General features: G+C 39.3%; 1 protein-coding gene across 1 annotated transcript in view; it reads right to left on the bottom strand.

Moving 5' to 3' along the window:
* The window catches only part of znhit6 (zinc finger HIT-type containing 6), a 35,291-nt gene that overhangs the window by 5,814 nt on the left and 8,787 nt on the right, over positions 1-20,690 (bottom strand). Inside the window, exons 5-8 of the mRNA XM_067596371.1 lie at positions 20,022-20,125; positions 8,670-8,738; positions 8,237-8,317; positions 5,115-5,195 (exon numbers count right to left, since the gene is read on the bottom strand). Coding sequence (XP_067452472.1) covers positions 5,115-5,195; positions 8,237-8,317; positions 8,670-8,738; positions 20,022-20,125 — 335 coding nt within the window. The remainder of the gene's footprint in view (positions 1-5,114; positions 5,196-8,236; positions 8,318-8,669; positions 8,739-20,021; positions 20,126-20,690) is intronic.

Below are 20,690 nucleotides of genomic sequence, written 5' to 3'. Positions count from 1 at the left end.
CTTGGAAGGACAGAAACATCAGTGTTTTATGGTTTAAAAAAAAAACACAATGAACACACAGACTTCCTTTTTTGGCTGCGAGTGTAAAAACAGCATTTCTACTTCTGACTCGTCAACAGGCGTAGATGTTCTGCGGGATTCGGCTGACTGAGAGGAAAAGAAGGGGTAAGGGAAAGGAGTTAAGGGCATCCTCTGGATCTCGGGAGTGGCATGAATAAAAAAAATAAACATGAAAAAAAAAAATAACACAAACAAACATCCAGAAGGGTGTGAATGGTTCTCTTGATGCACAGACTGTCTCCTTTCCAGTAAGAGGATGTTGACTGGTTACACAGCTATGTTTAGTTTAGCACAAGAGCTTTTTTGTTGGAGCGGGTTGATATTCCAGTAGATTTTCAACACCGAAAAACATGCAGTCATAGCCTTTGTGTTAGACTTGACCTTTACGTAGCCATGACTACCACTGGCTATGACTTCATAACATTAATAATACAGTTTAAAATTAAGGGTTTACCTCTAAGACTGTGTTATTCAAAAAGAGGAGGCCCTTTTGTGGTTGCGTTGTTTTGACCTTGTTTGGGACCCCTGAAATGGGATGTGGCCTCAGTCTGTGGGGGCCCTCTCCTCTCATCAGAGCTATAGTCTGCCATGCTCCTGTTATGTAACTGTACCTAGCTAATGTAAGGTAATTCCCCCTTGGACAAGCATCCTAATTTTGCCCTACTTCCATTCATCCACCCTCAATATAATGTTGACAATAAACACGTACTAAGAATTGAATTATGAACTTGACAAGCACTTATTATTTAGCCCCCATTTTCAAAGCTATTACGGTATGACAGGAGAAGGTTACTGAGAGAAAAAGAGGGAGACAGAGAGAGATTTATGCCACTGAATCACTCATTTCTACAAACTTGACAAGACAAGAGTCAAACATTCTTTCTCCAAACCTCTGATTAACGACTGTGACTATATCAGGCTAATAGCAGTTCAAGTCATGTATAAAACATTTCCCAGGAACAATCTCTGACTGCTAAATGACTCATTTATCAGAAATTCTCAGCAGGAAATGCCTTTGTCTACGTACCTCTCCATCTTGGAAATGACCATTTCATGTGACACCACCACCACCCATGCTACCACCGACTGGCCAAACAAAACAACAACAGGTGGCTACTGTAAATTGGGAGAGCTGCAATACAGAGTAGAAACTAAAGTGAACAGTGAAGTGGTTTGTTGTGCTGCTGTAACGAAGCATTGGTCCAATCTCAAAGCTGGATTTTGGACATGATGACATGATATTCTGGTTGTCTGTGGAAAACTTTTATTCTATTAATTACTTTATTCAGAAAACCATATGCTTGGTTAGCACTCCTCCTCTCTTTAGCCAGTAGTCAGTCTGTGAAAACCTCTTTTTGTAACTGTTTACGCAGTTGATTTGCAGAACAGCTTCTTATGTTTTAGCAGTGATGTATGTTTCCCTGTGAAAGCATGACGCCAACTGCTGACTGTTGCATGTTTTCCACCCTGGTGGGAGTGACCATGGGAATTTCCACATTGGGTGATATCACATATTTCCCTTGTATAGATCAGTAAGTGTGAATTTGCAGTACTACAAACATTTCCACTCTATCTGGGCTTGATGCTATTATAAAATACCTTAGCAAAACTCAACTTCTGTACCATTACTATAAATTTAAAATGAATTAATGTAGTGTCATATAGTTACAGCTGAGGGGCTTTTGGTATTAAAGAGCCCACTACCAAAGCAGAGGAATCAACACACAGTATTCATGTGTACAAGAATGTGGAGAAAACTCTGGCTTTATCAGGCTTTCATAATCCCTACTCTCTGGCCCAGACTTATATAATGTTATGGAGGGGCACAAGTGCACCTTGTTTGTCTGTGGTGTGCAGGGCTGCCCCTTAAAGGTCCATGATTTGAATCATCAGCTGAGAAGCCCCTCAGTCAAATCACTACATTTTTATTTCGGCTGTGTCATTGTGCACGGGGCAACACAGGATAACAGCATGGCAGGCAGTAAACTTTTCCAAACGGAGTCATATTGCAAGATCACCTAACTAGAAAAACTAACTGTAATGGAAATAGAGAAAGGTGGTGGAAATCTAGGGCAGAGTGACTTGTTTCTGTTCACTACTGTGAAGCTCTGAATGCTAGTGATGACGGCTAAACTACTTTAAAAACTACTATAAACCAGAACCGCAAGCAGCTGACTAATCCCAATATTCAGCCAAAACTGCCAACTCAGAGTCGTCTTTGGAAAATTCTGATTCGGGTACGGCCCTAGTGGTGTGTGTGGAACAAAGTCTTTATTCATGTATAAGTGAATATCATCTAAGCATAAATAAAACATGGACAATGAGCCACTATGCCCAATTCAAAAGGTCATTAATCACAAAATTTGATTCAATGTCGTAGCAACCGACATTTTTTGCTTTGAAACAAATTCAAATTAAGTGGAACAATCAGTATCATTAATCTCGTGTTTATGTACAATTAGGGTGTATTATCTTTGGTAATTATTTGTAAAAATGCACAGTATTTATTGACATTTGCTTGTCGACGATTCTCAGTTTCTTTTTGTTTTGTTTTCTCAATATACGTATACATTTGTCATTTGGCAGAAGCTTTTATCCAAAGCAACTTACAAGTAAAGTGAGACAATCAAGCATTAGAGTAGACAGTGACTCAAAAGAGCTGTGGTATAAATTCTCTAGTAGCTGACTGATCTGCAGCATAATCTGCATATTATTGGTCACTTTAACCCATTTTTCTCTTCATTCTTCACACATGATTCTGAAGATTTCTCATCACCAGATCACCATCAGCTGTGGTGAGAAACAGGTTTTCCTAACAGCAGGAAGTACAACTTTTTGACACATGAGAAGTGAAATTCACTTTATACCAATCTACAACTTTTAAGAAATCTGGGTATTTGGGGTGAAAATCTGTAGGAACTATCTGACCGAAGAGGATTATGTATTAATAATCTGTGATTATGCAGTGTTATAAACTACCTAGTAATGGCTGTCATTATAAAGTCGACATTGTAAAGGTGTGCAGCATCTTAGATAATGGTACATTTTAAAGCATTCAAACTCTCATCAGATTCATAAAAAGGGTAAAAGGTGACAGTTCCTGCTAAATCTTGGCTCGCATTAATCTGTCACATATTTACACTCTTCATTCAGTAATTCCTCTCTATATGCTGCCGTAAAATATAATTTATCTGCTTAGCGTCGGCTCCCAGCCCACTGGGCAAAACAAAAGGAGCATGTGTGTGTTACAGGGATGAAGGATGGGATGGGAGGTTTCATGACGTTTCATGCTTGCCAGGGGGGGTAATGATTTTGAGCACCGAGGATCATCATTTACTCCGTGACTAAGTGGAAATGGAAGACAGCCAAAGAATCCGAAAGTAGGCGAGGCAAACGGGCGCTATCGACACCACCCACCAACCCCATGCAAAAAAAAAAAAAAAAAAAAGAAAAAGAAAGAAAGATAGATAGGATGGGAAGAGAGAGAGAGCAAACATGACATAAACTATGGAAACAGAAAGTGAGAGAGAAAGTGAAAGAAAGATGAGACAAGAGGTTGAAGATAAAAAAAAAGTTCCAGAGAATTTTCCTGATCAAAGGCGCTGTCAATGTTGGAGTTAAAGCGAAAAAGGAAAGAGAAAAACCTTCCCGTTGAGGCCTCGCTGCCAAAAGTCTGAGTAGCTCTGCAGGAATTTACAAGGCAGTGATGTCAGGTTGATAAATAAATTATGTCGATTTCATACACACCAAATAAATCTGTCATGACTGGCAAGCTTAATCAAATGGTCAGAATGGTCACACGGAAAGGATGCCTGAGAAATGACAGGATGCTGACACACTTCTGGAGATAATAGAAGTGTATTCCATTTCATTTTATACTAGTTCAAAAATATGAAATGAATATTACCCCTGTGTCTTATTTTAAATTATTTATTTGTCCATAATAATAGTTTGTTTTACTACTTTTGTTTTATTGTGCAGGGCAACAGTTGTAACTCCAATATAACTCCATCTTCTGTATTAGATACTAGTGTTATATACTGATATTAGCTCATCACGGATATATTCATATCAGTGGGTATGTCAGCTGATAAGTAACAAAACATGTCAGTGCAGAAATGCCAAAGATACAATATGTTCGAGAAGTTTTTCCACTGAAAATTTTGTTTTTCAACTGTAAAATGTAGAAAAAATTCAGGGATCCTTCATTGAAATGTAGTTTATTGTATGTTTTTATGTTGGGAAAAAATATATTGGCTGACATATAAGACTTTTTTTAAACTCTCACATATAAATATATGTTTTAAATATCCAGTCTGTGTCTGTGGCTGCGGTATGAATGTGGTTTTAGCCACGAGGTCTGAAAACATCCGAGCTGTTCAGTCCTACTAGACTCAGATCTCTGTTTTGACCCTTCACCCACATTTGCAATGAAGGAGCATCAAGGAAGTAGAGCTGCAACAAATAGTCAATTGATCTATTAGTTGATCAACTGGAAATTAATAAGCCAATGTTTTGACAATCGATTAATTGTTTTGAATCATTTTTTTATGAAACAAATTCTAATTCAGCATCTCAAATTTGAATATTGTCTTGTTTATTTAGTCTTCTATGATAATAAACTAAATATAGTTGGGTTATGGACTGTTGGTCGGGGCGAAAAACATTTGAGGACGTTACCTCGATGTCTCAAAGACACGCAACACCGTAAAATGCTCCTGCAAAAATATTATTCTTTATCACATATCAAAAAGAATTTTGTTTGAGCCTCAAAAATTGTACATTCTGTTTTTACAGGAGCATTTTACAATGTTGCGAGTCTTTGAGAGACACGGAGTAACTACAAATTCTTTTGGACTCATCACCTGCACAAGAAAGATGTGCATTTGTTTTACACACTAATTGCTAGGACATCACCTTGGACCAAATGAATAACTGAGAGAATAATGGACAGATGAACTGATAGTGAAAATAATCTTTAGTTGCAGCCCCACGGGAAAGAATCGTACAATCACTGTGGGAAATGAAAAAGATGAGTAGAGAGTAAATCTCACCTCACAGAGTTCGCCTTTCTCCCCTCTGCCTTCATGAAGACTTTCACGTGATCAAACGAGGCGTGCACGTACATCTTCAACCTAAAAACAGAAATTCACATCAGCACAGGAGCTTAATGACTCGACTCCCAACTTTACCTAAAAAAAAAGACAAGAAAAGGTACACGTGCATAGGCTGTGCGGTATTTTAAGGTGGTCTCTGCAAAGGTCACTGAGTGTAGCACAGCAGAGACCAAATGTACACTTGTTTGGTGTATGCTGACAGATATATGTATGTGCTCTGACTGAGGTTTCTGTAAGAGACAATCCTCCATGCCAGTGATGGCCATGGTACCTGAGCCTGCTGTAAACAGCGAGCTAATGGGCCATGGAGAGTTAAACCCCACTCACTTGACTAGACTAAGCAGAGGCTGTGTTTAAATGGTTGGCACTGGGCCAGGTCAGGTGTCTATTTAAATAGATACAACAGTCTACAGTATGCTCTCACTGTAGACTTTCTTACTGCTGACTGTTATCAGTACAAACATTAAGTCAGAGGAGTCAGATCACTGTTCTGTTAGAGGTTCGGCTTAGAAATACTGAGTGGGTCTAGTAGCAATCAAAGAACATGCCTTGTTCAAGACAGCAGTGCATGTTGGGAGAAACATGAGCTTGGAGAGTACAAAAAGAAAGTGAAGCGAGAGCAAAATTATGGTGGGAACCATAGAGAGAGCGCAACTAAATTCTAACTGAAATTGGATTGAGTTGGTTAATATGAAATGTCAGGACAGAAAATTACCTTTGAATAACAGAATCTGTACATTCTCATATAGGTTCTCAATAGAAAACATTCACATTCTGAGAGGATGTATTTCTTCTAAAGCCACACGACTGTGAGTGTTGACCAGAACCAGCACGATCGCGACAAGGTGTAGAGAGCACAGATCAATAGATTGTTAAGTGTAAAATTAATTCATACAGGTTCAATTTATTTCAATTAGAAATACAAAAACAGATCTGAAATTTGTTATGAGAGCAAAGTGGCCGTAAACATGATACGAATCAGTTGAGAGCTATATTTGCTCCTTGACCCGTTCCCTCTCATACAGGACTCTTGTACATGCAGACTGATTTGTAGTTAGTCTGTAACTGAGGCATAATCCTTAAAACACACCACTGCCAAACTCAATTACAGGGGCTCTGGTCTGGCATGCAGGCGACAGTGGACCTGCTACAAATCATCAAAACCAAAACTGTAGTCGTGGCTACAATTAGTCTTTTTACAGAACAAAATGATGAAACTGGTATGATATTACATGAAATAGAACAGGCTATAGGAGCATGATTCATATACAGTATGCATGCATGTTCAAGCTGCTTCCATGCTATGTAATATTCCCAGGACGCTACGATGTCATAGCAGATGAATGCATCTACGTCATGCTGCTGTTCGAGTCTAAACTATTCTGCTGAAGTGCAGATATCACTGGATCTGCATTTCAACAGCAATTATTCTGAGCAATTCAATTAGCTTTGTTTTCACCACTCTCTCCCATGTGTTATGAACAAGAGAAGCCACTAACTAAACACAGCTTCACAGCAAAACTGCTCATTTGAACTTATTTGAACTTTTCAAGAGAAAATGATGGGCTAAGCAGCAGTTATTATCCTTAAACTTAAACTAAATGAGATTCTCTAAACCATAATGGCGGTGATTTCTATCGTCACATTGTTAAGTTTTTTTTTATGTCTATTCATAAGTCCAATGACAATAAAACACTGCCTAGTGAAACGTCTACCGCTGAATACAATACATGGCCCTGGCATAACCTTAAAGTGGCTATAATCGATATTTTTCATAATAACAATGTATCAAATGACTACGTGTAACGTCAGACATGTCATTCGTGGTGATGAATTATCAACCGATTCTGCAGCTCCTCTTGGCTTTATAGAGCTTCATAGCCAGTTTCAGCTCATTATTGAGCTGTCCAGCTGCAACTTTACAGTTTTGGTTCACTCTCAGCACTCTCATAGCATCGTTTTTGGTGCAGCAGGCAGCTGTTGTCAGAGAAAAAGCTCTGAAAACCCACTGTACACTACCTGCGCAGCACCAAATGGCAAACAGACACAGTTAGCGAACATAGTGGAGCATTTAGCAGCTAAAGAGCCAGATATTACCCTCAGGAGTCAATAGAGAGCAGAAACAGAGTTTAAAGGAGATTGAAAATTGGACTTACATTCACTAGGTGGCCAGAAACACAACTCCGAATGAATGATAACTGTTCCGTAACCGCTGAATGTGTAAGTTCCCCCATATCAACATAAAAGGTTATGATATGCCTCAGCTGTGTTCACGACTTGTTCACTCTGGCCCCATGTGGCCAAAAAAACGGTTAATGCAGGTTTAAGCTTGAGTTATAGTTGTGCGTTAAGAGTTTACGATGTACTAATGTGGCCCACACGTGTAGCTGCCATAGTCACGCCAAAGCTGACGCGCAGCTCCTCAAAAATGTAACTACTTGTCGGGGCTACGGCAGCCACGGAGATACCACGTGGATACTGCAACAATTTGTCAGCATGGGCTGCGTGTATTTTCTTCTGCAGGTTTCTGATGCCGGTGGAGATTGTTGATAGTGAAAATAACATTAAGCACATTTAAGGAAGGCTATTTTGTTCTTTTCACTAACACACATCTAGCAAAGTCATCTTCACTGCAAACCTTCTGCTCACCGCAATCATCTCTCTACAACAAAGAACATAAGCATGATGATTGTAGGCAGTAATTTCCTATTAAGTAATGAGTAATAATATAACCCCAGTTCTAGAAGTATCTGTGCCAACCACAAAGTATCACAAAGTAAATGGAAGAATGTAACAACAGTTAATGTGGGGAATATTCAGAGCATGATACGGTTTGATCATGTATGATACATCTGTCTAACGTTGCCGTGGCGTTATTAACGGGTGAAATCATCACCGAACTGTAAACCAAAACTTCTGCGGTAGGTATCTAAAGCAGAGCCACACAGCAGTGACACAGCTGGACATGGAAGCATTTTCCAAAACAGGTAGGCAAACACTTCTAATAACATAAACAAAAATACCACAAGGAAATGAAGTGTTAAGAAGACAAAGCTCACTTTTGGCGTGTCATGGGGTCCGACTCTGTAGGGTGAATATAAGGGGTCAAGATCTGCTCCAGGGTTTTCCCGTCGGACACTCTAAAACAAGAAGAAGAAAAAACAAAAAGATTGTGGAGGAGGAAACAAATGTAGGAGAAAACAGATGCATGTTAGCATCCAAATCAAGTCAAATCAATGTGGTAATGAATAATGTCTCTTTGCAGCTTTTATAATCCTGGATAAACACATGCAGATCTCTCAACGCTCAGTCTTGCCAAGTTACAGATTGTGCACCCACATGATATGTTAACTAAAATGTTCTCCACGGCGACAAGAACTTCACTCTGAGTATTAAAAATGATAAAACAAGATAGATGCATGATATAGTTAATAAAACATTGAGCGCTTAGGCAGAATCATTGAAGAAATTGAATCTTATTGTGTAACTCACCTCCTCTGACTGAACTCGCTGTTGCTCTGAGGAAAGATGAGCTTCAAGTGCCACATGAACTGTTTTTCTCTAAATGAGACACAGAAACATAGAAACTCATCTTTAGTTTGAGCTTATCGAAAACAGTAGTGTTTGATGTTTTTTTGTTTTTCACCACAGACGGATGAGGTCACCATTGTTCCCTTCACAGTCAAACACAAATGCCCTTGTTTAAATTCAGAGCATAAAATGGATTCAGCCTTAATCTGTCCGAGACAATACGCCCGGCTGCTTCCAAGATCTTGTCCATCTGTGTGACTGTGTGTGTGTGTGTGTGTGTGTGCGTGTGTGTGTAAATGAATAAACCAGAGTCGCCATGGAGACCGTGACATATACACTCAATACTCGGACACCAGCTGGCGGATATCACATAATGATCACTTATTCTGGGGTAATGCTTTGGGCAGTAACTGTTAAATGTGGTTGGGTTTTCGGGGTTGCTGGGCGTGCTCTACAACCAAACATTTATCCCCTAAACAGCTGCTGTGTTCATGCTTCCTAATGTGTTCATTATGCGGTAATAGTCGACAATATGCAATATATCAATTTGGAGATATGATTAACAAGATGTAATTCCTACTTCTTTATGCTTTTACAATAATGGATTGATTACCAGTAACTCACAGTCTCACTGGTCATTTGAATAATGCCAGAATATACAGTAGTTTGTCACAGTTTGTCACAGAATGTTTAAGTTTTTCTGCCTATAAGAAATAGAGTATAGTCTATTGGCTCAGGCATCAATAACTCGTGCTCTACCAGAGTCGTTTGCCCCACATACTGAGCTGAAATTAACTACAAGGACTTGCTGACCAAGACCACAGACTTTGCCATATATAGGACGGAGCTGATTCATCGGCCCCTCCTCCAGCAGAGTATGAGGACTGAGGTCTTGATGGATCTAAGCATGAAGATGAAACATACCCTCAGAAAGACGCAAAGCATAATTGTAAGGCGCATACAAGACCTTGTTATTAGGGCTCAGTATTCGCCAGACGAGATTTATAGCACAACTTGGAGGTTTCTTTTGATATCCGCAATGTAAAGACTTTTGTGTCGTTCTTTTCTTAACTCGTGGTGACATGCTATGGTTTAGTGTGTTAGCATGCTTTTTTTTAGCATTAATCTTCAAATACGGCTGAAAATTAGCCAATCGACGGAATATCAACTATTGCGATGATTGATTAATTGTTGTAATTTTCAAGCAAAAGTTCCACAAATTCTTCTTCTGCAGTTTTTCCAATCCTGTCTAATTGATATCACTTGTCATGGCATCCATCCATCCATCCAGTAGTGGTGCAGATATTTTTCCTCTGGGATAATGTGTTGGACCATCAGGCTGACAGACAAAGCATTATGAGTTTGTCTGTCAAAGTATTTGGTCTTACTTTTTTGTTTAAATGTCCAATTGTCCAAAAAACGTGAAGAAAAAAAGTGCATACAGTACCAGTCAAAGGTTTGGACACACCTTCCCATTCACTTGAATAAGAAAGTGTGTCCTAAATTTGACTGGTACTGTCCAAAAAAAACTCTTCACCAGTTGCTGGAGACATCATGGCAAAAAGCAGAATTAGGAATTGAGATATATATATATACTGTGATGTTTGTAGTCTGTTTGTGCCTGAGGAAGATCTGATTGATGGAAACATTTTATAGCAACAGTAAATAAATAAACATTGTGGGAACAGAGAACAGTGGGTGGATTCTACTTTTTGCCACAATTCAAAAGTTTGCCAAAATGTAACACACAGGAAACCCTATTCCATGTACTGTACTACCACTGAAAAAGTGAGAAAGCTTAACAGAGTAACAGTACTTGCCAACAGTTGTTGATAAGGTCTTGTTTTTTGTTCTTTTCTATTGACAAAGACTGGCTCAAGATCTGAACATGTATTGTTCTTATGTTTGAACCACTCCTGTGCTATTGTTGTTAACAGCTATTAGCATGCAATGGACTAACATGACGAAACACTGGTTAGAGAAATAAAGAAAAGCAAAGACATAAAATTCATATTCCGAGAAACTCCCTTATCACTGGCCCAAGCCACTCAGCTCTACTCCATGTGTCTCTGGACAGCAGACATGGTTCTAATGTTTGTGATGTTTTGCGGATCCAGATGGTAGCATTATACAACAGGGGGCATTTTTTTTCCCTTGAAAACAGAAACAAGGTGGGTAGGACGAGTTCAAAAGTGAAAAAATGCACACAGTACTGCCAAAACACCCAATGAAAGGTGGTTATGAGTTTCCACTTGGTTGTAAGGAGAGGGTGAGGGGTAAAGCTGCAGGCAGTGCAGGCAGTGTTGGGAGTGTAGGCGAGGGGCTGGGTGGGGATTCCCTACGCAACTGTAGGAGGTACCTAACACCTCTAACCCCTTAGTCACAGGAATTTATATGTTTGCTTAGTTTTGGCTGAGTTTCTTCTTTGGTGCGTCAATGTGTGTCCACGTGTATACGCGTGCAGGTGTGTATGTGTTTGTACGTGCAAGAAAATGAGGGTGGAGCACCAGGTGTGATGCCATTATTCTGTCATTACAGCAAATGGAAACTATGTCTTTCGATGGAAAAGGGGCTTGCCCAAAGATGCATGCAATCATTTCAGGCAAGGCCACAGTGCATACCTGGGATAAGTGCCATCATTCATTGTCGGGAAAAAAGAGGAGAGAGAAGCATAAAAAAGTCAAAACATAAGCACCCACAGTAGAGGACGGCTGCTCTGAATACCAGAACTTGCTGAAAAGTATCAGGACGCACTGCTTAGTCCTTCAACAGCTATTACTGAAGAGCCTTGAGCAAGACATTTAAACTCTAAAGGACTCTCCTTCAGTGGCAAACAGCAAAAAGCTGGTTAAGCATGGCAGCTCCCATTTGTCATTGTGTATATGAGGAATACAAATCCTCCTGAAAACATGCTTGTTGAAAATGCGATTAAGCGCTTAAGCCACACAAAGATTATGTTGAAAGGTTTATAACCCCAACAAGATTCCATGCGATACACAATCTGCTAATTTACATGGCCTGCATTAAAGGGCATTCTTTCCTGTAAGTGGGATTATTCATCAAACAGCTTGTTGGACCAAAAGAATTAAGCCTAACTATATGAAAAAGGATTGGCATATAGCCAGTATAGAGTGGAAAAAATGTAAACATGTTTCATTATTAATACTGTACCACTGAGTAACTACTCATTTTGAGGACTACTTCCTTCATATCTCTTAGTTCATAACTGAGCCACTGAAACCGTGTCAAACTGTAACGGTGTATGTGTGTTCTATATTTGTACAAATGTGGGAAACAATATTCTCCAGAGTCCAGATTCTGTGGGTATCGGGGGCAGTTAATGATCAGGATTTTCAGCTCTGGAAGTAATACTGTGAGCTCCGGATTCAGATTCTGTTTATTTAGTCCCATTGTGAGGGGAGTTAAATTTAGTCAAAGAGCCTGAAACCCCAGTGTCCTGGGAAAAAATGTGGTTTCAAATAATTTTCAGCCACCTAAGTTGAGCAGAGAGGATGTCATCTCTCATTGCTTCCCAAGTGGTTGCAGTTTCCTCATTTAATTGGCAATGGTTATTTGTTTCCGTCACTTGGATACCTTCTATGTTTAAACAATAAAAAAAGTTAAAAATCAGTAGTCTGAATTTCCTATGAAATATGAAAACCCTTAATATAGGCCTACAGCCTTACAGAGCAGAACTCAATATCATGACCTGAATACAGTAATCGCTGGATTTGTAAAAATGAAAGCTACAATATTTAGGTCAATCAAGTGCATCATAGTGTTAGTTCACTTTGTTCAGGGGGAAAAGGCAAAAAGTGGAACACCTGACATGACTCTTGCTGTATTGATGGAGTTAGTGCTGTGAAAATGGGCATAATAATAATAACAGTTTATCAAGACAACAGGTCAACATGGAGGAGGTTTTGAGTTGAGCATTAACTGGGGAACAGGGGAAATAAGAAATAAATGCCTGTCTCTTATATAAGCAATTAAACCTACCATTTAAAGGCCACTGAAGTAAATAAAGACCGCGGACACAATCTGAGAATTTACGGTAGTTTTTTTTATAAGCACACTGAACCCATTAGCCTTCCAGGATGCAAATTTGGCTGTCTCTCTAAACTGAAACTAAGTGAAGTAAGTCTGAGCAACTGTCTGCATCCCTGAGGGAGACTGAGAAATAAAGCAGACTCCGAGAAGAAAAGATGAATTCATTAACAAGGACACACACACACACTGTTGATTAAACGCGGAATTGGAGTTTGCTTGTGCCATCAACACTAGAGAGCAGAAAGCCTGACTGGTGGTCTGGCAGTCAGAGCAAAACTCCATCTGGCTGGATTAAGGATTGGACAGATCCAATAAAAATGGTGTAACATATGAAACTGTGTGTCCTGTGTATCTGCCCATCAGAGGCAGATGCCAGCATTTGGGTGGCAAGTGGGTGCCGGTAGAATGAGATGACAGGACTTTGGGGCCTCTCTACTGAGATACAACAAATAAAGCCAATATCCAAAGTCACGGTTGGATCCCCAACGTCAAGAGGATGGGACGGCAGAGAGGCTGATGGACGAAAGGGAGAGAAGACAAAGATTATAGGCAGCTGCATCTTAAGATCCTTCTTTAAGTTCTGGCATGAGCCTCAGTTGCTGGACAGATGTTAACACATGGGCCTGCTATCCCTGGAAAACCCAGAACACAAAGATGTATAACTTGTAGGGTCTTGGTATGTGTGTGAATGTACAGACTAACCATGCTAAATGCTCAATGAGGCTGTGATGATCCTTACTGTTATGTTGAAAGAATGAAAAATGTAGAGACAGCTTTGCTATTCTAAGAATTTTACCACTTAAGGGACAAAAAAAATGTATAATGTGCCTGGTCATCAGCTTTAGGTATTCTGTCATAAACTGATACGGACCAGTGTTGCGCTAAATGAAATGTCAGAAGATAATCGAGTCATTAAAATTCATCGTCTGGGTACCATGACGGTGTGTACCAAATTTCACGGCAATCCATCCAAAAGTTGTCAAAGTATTTTGCTCAAAACCAAAGTGGTGGACCAACAGGCCAATTTACAGATGGAGCCAAAGTAGCGGTGTGGCTTAAAAATGAGAAATGTCTCATGGCCAAAAGTCATTATCGCATTGGAGTTCTTCTGTTCTGTTCTTCTTTGTACAAAACTATGCAATTAATTTTGAACACATGGAAACTAAATTATTAGTCAATCAAACATGACACATGACAGGTTTATATTCTCGCTAGCTCTTGCAGCACACTCAGGTTTCTGGTGAATTTACAGTTTGGAATTTTACTCAGAACCAGAGAGAGGCATGTAGCCCTCTGTTGTGTGGCCAATTGTGATGACAGAGGTTGCAACAGTGATGAAACTGCTGCTTGCCATTCTGATGTGGAGCTTGTCGCGGATGGCAGTTGGCACAGACTCTGCTCTGCATCAGCGGCGGTTAATCAAGCCAATGACAGCCAGAGGGTTGTCTGTTGGAGTCTAAAACCATTTGACTAAAGTTGAAGCTGATTGTTTTATGTGAACTTAATTTGAAATTGAAAAGTAGCAGTCGTAGTGCATGTTTGCGTGGAGGGTGATGAATAGTCGAAATCTGATGAAATCTGGGGAGAAAATATGGTTCTGTCTGCTTTCATACATTTTTATTCATCGCATGTAATTTCTCTATTTTCTCAACCAGAAAATAGTCACATTTGAGAAGCTGGATTTTTTTTTTCTTAAAAATCGACTCAAAACAATTTATCAATTTTCAAAATAGTTGGCGATTAATGTCAAAGTCGGCAACTAATCGACTAATCATTGCAGCTCTACAGTTAATTATCATTATTGTATATAGGATAGGCTTCAGTATGCTTCTCTGCAGGCAAAAGTATCAGTACCTTTTCCAAATTGTAGTCCTGCTGTGTACAAGTAATCAGTAGGTGGCAGAAACATGCCATTGAGTACCATGCAACCAGTAAAAAAAGAATGAGAACATGTATCCGTTTCATTTCACACAACAATATTGAGAAAAACTTTTATGGATTAAAGAATTGCAGGAAGAACAAGCGGATGATGACAAGGAGTGAGGCGATGATCTTGGTTCTTTTGTAGCTCCATGTAAAGCTGGAGAAATGGAAGAGGAAATGGTCTGTTCATATGCCGAACAGAAAACAAAGAAGGAAAGTTTAGCATGTGAGTGTAAAAAATGTGTACAGTGGATGATACAGTGCATTTTGAATATTTCAGGATGACTGGAAGGAGGTTTGACAACCTAAAATGGTACCCTACATAAAGGCACGCCAACACAGATGTTGCTCCAACAGACCTATGCACCCAGTTCACTAGATCCAGGAATGTAATTGTGGGTGATTATGACTCTACTTCATTTACAAAACAATAATTTTTGTCTAATAAAATACTTCACAATCATTGAACACCTGTCAGTATCTGGAAATTCTGTCACAGAGAGTGGAGTTAACTGAGGCTGATATCCAATATATGAGAAACTGACACATATGGCAACTAGAAATGCTGCCTCGTGGTCGTATGCCTCCGCCAACAAGTCAAGTTGCAGTTTCCAACCGTGTCTGTCCAGACTCATAATATTTGTAGTGAAGACTTTGAAGGAATTTAATAAAATCATCACAGTTTCAAGGTGGGCACCCAAGATTAGTGTCACCAATTCAGTATCCAACCAAATGTGAAATGGTCACAATCTCCCCTTCTATTACTGAGTTATGGAGTTGAGTACTGGCCAGAAAAGTGTTTTTGCAGAATATTATGACATCACAGTGAAGTTGACCTTTGACCTTTTGGATTTAAAAATGGCACCACTTCATCATTTTATCCTATTAGACATTTGTGTGAAACTTAATCACAATTAGCATATGAATTCTTGAGTTATGGACAAAAATGTGTTTTGTATGGTCACAGTGACCTTTGACCTTTGACCACCAAATTCTAATGAGTTCATCCCAGAGTCCAAGTGGACGTTTGGGCCAAATTTGAAGAAATTTCCTCGAAGCTTTCCTGAGATATTGGGTTCACGAGAATTGGACAGACAGACAACCCAAAAACATAATGCCTCTGGCTACGGTTGTCACCCGCTCAGAGGCATAAAAGTATGTACCAGCTCATATTACTAATTATTTCAAGTTATTACAGAAATATGTTCAGTAATTATCTACAGTAACTGCTTCTGCAATATGTTGTCCAGTCCACTCAATCTGTCTATGAGGAAAATGCCCTGCCATGCCAGGTTGAGGCTGTAGAAAACATAATTCCACCCTAACACAACTACTCCCAATGTTCTGCCAAATGCCAGCTATTATATACTTACCCTCCAAAGGCTGGACTGAGAGGCAGCCTGTAATTTTTCATCAATCTCTTTACTGTTCGTGCCTTGTTTTTGAAATTAGTCATCAGCCAAGAGGTGGAAAGAAAATAGTTGCAAACCATTATTTTGCGTACAAACATTTAATCAAAGAGACACATGCTCACAAACTCACACTCACTCACGCACACACACACTTGCCAGGCATGAAAGCCCTCTAGTCAGCTGTCTGCCAGTAATGATCCTTCTCTGGCAGTACGAGTGCGTAGCATGAATATGTCGCTAACCAGCTGCAGTCACACTGCTCACACATCTGCTTTTTATATTATGTACTTGGTACATTCTGAAGCACATTCTCTCTCTAGCCCTCACAATTTATTGTACACCTTTCATCCCATCCCTTGTGTCCGCTTGCTGCTCTGTGAATGGGACACTGTTGTGGTTAGTTGAAAAATCTTCGCAATGAGACATACTGAAACTTACCAGACTAAACAAAGCAATGAGGCTGTGCAGCTGGCTCGGGATTTCTGGACAGAGACTGCAGCTGCAGTGTGGCTTTTGCTGGAGCTGTTGTGGGGATTTAGCACATTTCCCCAGGTGTATTTCACGTATGAAATGACTAAAACGTAAAAAGGTATACTGGTCTCATCCTACAAAAAACCTTGTAACCGTCACCGTTTCACAGGTGTTGAGTTGGAAATGTATTGGGTCGGAGGGTGGGCAGAGTCTGCTACTACAACCTGACATAATGTTGCCTCATCCTGAGATGTGACGTGCACATTTAACTCACTGCCTGCAAAACATCAGAGACAGACATGACAGAGTGGTAGACTTTAAGGATGGAAAAGAGGGTGGTGAGAGGGAAAGTAACAACATAAAGCCAGCTGGAGAGACTGACAAAGGATTCTTTTAGTGGCAATCCTGATTGGCACCTAATGTTGTCCCTGGGCATTTCAGACTTGTAAAACTTTAATATGCAGTTCAATAACCATTTTCCCCTCTTCTCCCCCCCTCTATTCTTCCACTGAGGGATTAGAGTGGCAGGGCTCAGCCTCAAAAGAAATGGGAAAATGAGTGACAGAAGGTTGTCCAAGAAGGAAAAGAGGTGCCAGACATGACAAGACCACCAGTAGAATTGAGTAAATTGGAAAATTGCTCACAACTTCAGGGTCTAAAAGAAGTAATAGACTGCAGTCTCTAAATCACAACAAGTATGCATGTTGACGACACTTAAATAACTTCTCCCAAAACCACTAGGGACAGGTTAGATAACAACACATGCCTTTAAAATGATGCGTGTTAATCGTAATCTAAACAATACACGAATCATAAAAATGCTTTGTCTCTCCTTTTTTTTTTTTCCTCAGTTAAGCTAACGTCCCACATGACGATGCTTAGTGAAAGATGTTTCACATTTCCTGATCGTCATAACTAACCTGAGCCAATAACTCCATGCCTACCCCTCAGCTTCATGAGATAGCACATTAGAAAATGACTTACATGTAGGAAAATATCGAGCATTTCAATAACGATGAAACTGGCTCTCAACGTATTGCAGATGAGGTTGACAGCTTAGGAACAGTGGGACAGTGATCTCACAACAGGGTGGTGATTTAAAGCCCCCTGAGGCAAAATTGTGATTTGTGATATTGGAGTATACAAATAAAACTGACCAACCATTTCTGAAAATTTATATGGATCCTCTGCGACTAATCTAGTTGTGCATTTGGTACAGAGCGAGCTATTACTTGACTCTACTTATCTATTTGTCAACCCAAGCTTGAAAAGGATAGACCTGTACACTTACCTAATGACATGTTTAATATGCACTCATTTAAATAAAAGTCTATTGATGAATGGGCTGGAAGATGTAATACATTGTTGATATAAATGTGAAGAATTTAGCCTGGTTACATATACAGTAAAGGGTTTCACTATGTTTTTAATTGACCTAGTCCTGCAGTAGTTCGAACAATACAAAATAAACATATAAAGAAGTAATTACAGAATGTGAATACATTTAATAGCTATTGCTGGAAAAAATGAATACAATAAATAGCATAACATTTGGGGTTTCACTTCATGATGGATTATAAATTTAACTGGGTTTATATCATAATGGAAGAGAAATGCCCTATGATAGTTTGCCTGGAGCAACATAACGAATGTTCATTGTATTTACATGTGTGCATTTGTGTATGGATTTGTCTTGTGTGCTGGTGGAAGCACAGAAGTTGCATATCCAGGATTCAACACATCTGACGAGGGCCGACAGGATGGCTACAACTGTCCAGTGTGGAGGAGTGTACCCTGCTATACATCACTGCTTACACCAGGACTGTTATGAAGTGTAGCATCACTGCACTATCTGTCATATGTAACTGGCCACATCTCCCTTGACAATTTTTCTAACTTTTCAACTCATTCAGTCTGTAAGAGAATGCTAATATCGCCGATTCCTCAGCTACTCCTGATAACTTATCTCTCACATATTTAACAGACACAGGTAAGATGCCCCATGTTTCATCACCATGCAGAGTCAGGAGATAACTTGAGAGGAGCCAGCACTAGATACAACTACTGTTAGGGCTTAACAAGAGTGCCATCCTGTGGCAAAGTTAAACATCACTAATCAGAAGCTCATTTGGCTGCAGACTTAAGCAGGACTTCACCAGACGACCGTGAAGTGTTGTCTTTGACTGTGACGGAGCGTATCATAAACAGTCTCACAATGTTTGGGTAAAATCCGTAGTGGTGCTGCTCTGATGGAAATCCAAACACTCGTGCTGTTGTATTACTTGTGTTTGTGCTCTGTATTTTTCTATGATACTGTAGCATCTGTGTAAGATTATTATCTTGTTAGGAAATAAAAAAATCCACAATTGTTCAAATATTTCATCACAGTCAGCATTATCTCGAGATGCCAATGGCAAAATAAAAAGAATGTTTTGTGGGGTTTTTTTCATGTGCATAAAGGCTTGGGCTATTGTCTAGACTTTTTGATCATCCTTTCATCATTATGTTTGATCTCCAATACCTGAAAATTAAATAGAAGTCTATTGATGAACAGCTGGAAGATGAAGAAGAGTTTAGACTCGTTACAAATACAGCAGTAATGGTTTAACTATATTTTTTATTTACCCAATCCTGCAGTAGGTTATGGTTTAGAGTCTGCATGTGAAGGCAATTTCAATCCAGTGAGGAAACGATGGACTCCGCCACTAACAATAAATAATAATTAGAATGATTAGAATGATCATTAGAATTAGTTACGGAACGTACTCAGTTTTATACAGTTCATTATTATATTCCATTGCCTAATAAATAAATAAATCATAGGGATGCACCGATCCAACTCTTTCAGTCCCGATACTGATACCGATACCTGGGCTTTGGGCCGATACTGAGTATCAATCCCATACCAGTGTGTTATTAATAAGCTGTATGCCTCACTGTGAGGAAGAGACTGGGATCATTTCTTTTATGTGTGAGGCAACATCAGACTTGACTTGAACATTCCTAACTTTGTAATACAAAATGTGACAAATAAACACATGGATGTAAATTTATGGAATAGTTATTTATTAAAAATAAATCAGCCCATTGTCACCGATACCCGATCCAGCTATTTGAGTCACTATTGGACCGATATCAGTGTCTGTATTGTTGCATGTCTAATAAATCATCAGCAATTTCCTCTTCAATCGCTGATATGATTATAAATCGGTGAAAGTCTAACATTATGAATGTTGATTTAAGTGTGCCAATGTGGAAAAGAGACTCACTGTCTCACAGCCTACGTTACGAAAACAGTCTGAGTCACTAAATAGCTGCAAGTCTGCGATGTTAACTAAATTGAGATTACTCAGCAAAGGATGACACAAATACTATAACACAGTGCCAGCCCTGTGTTTCGAATTATTCTGTGCACAGTCTAAATTTGTTGTCTGTATCAGAGAGATTGTATTCTTACTTTGTGAGGAAGAAGGTGGAGTTTTCTCTGCTCTTGGTGAACGTGATGGGGAGGAACCTCAACGTGATGTTCATTTTCCTGGCATTGGCTGCCAGCTTCTTTGCCTGAACAACAGAAAAGTAAAGATATTATATAGTATGTACAATATTAACTAGAGATGTGTCCCTTTTACATATTACATGCTAATCTGAAGTAGGTTTAGAGTATGTTATGTGATCACACTAGAACTAAAGTAGGTATACTCAAAACCGTCAGTATGCATAAAAAAAACACTTAAGTGCTGTTGATGGACACTACGCAAGGCACAAAGAGAAAGAAACAGTTCATTGCAACAAAAAATTTAAATAGATTGCAGGTGCTGGGAAACAAAAAAAAATAAGTATTAACTCTTTGGAAAAAACATTTTTCTTTTCTTTGTCAAGTTTTATTTGTTATTCAAAAGTCATAGTTTGGTCGACATCCAATAGCACACGTTACATAATTTCCTGTTAAAGTATGCCGATTTTTTGTATGCAAAGTGCAAAACAAGTATACTGTCATAATTACTATATAGTACATCCTGTAGACGATTCATTTGTAGTATGGAATTAGGACACAGAGACAGCATATTCTGTGTACAGTGTTATCACAGAGATATACTAAAGGTATGGTCAAGAATTTATATAGAGG

Source organism: Thunnus thynnus, chromosome 8, assembly GCF_963924715.1.
Source record: "Thunnus thynnus chromosome 8, fThuThy2.1, whole genome shotgun sequence".
Classification (NCBI taxonomy): Eukaryota; Metazoa; Chordata; class Actinopteri; order Scombriformes; family Scombridae; genus Thunnus; species Thunnus thynnus.
The sequence above is the reverse complement of the archived record's forward strand: the minus strand, read 5'-3'. Positions and strand labels throughout refer to the sequence as shown.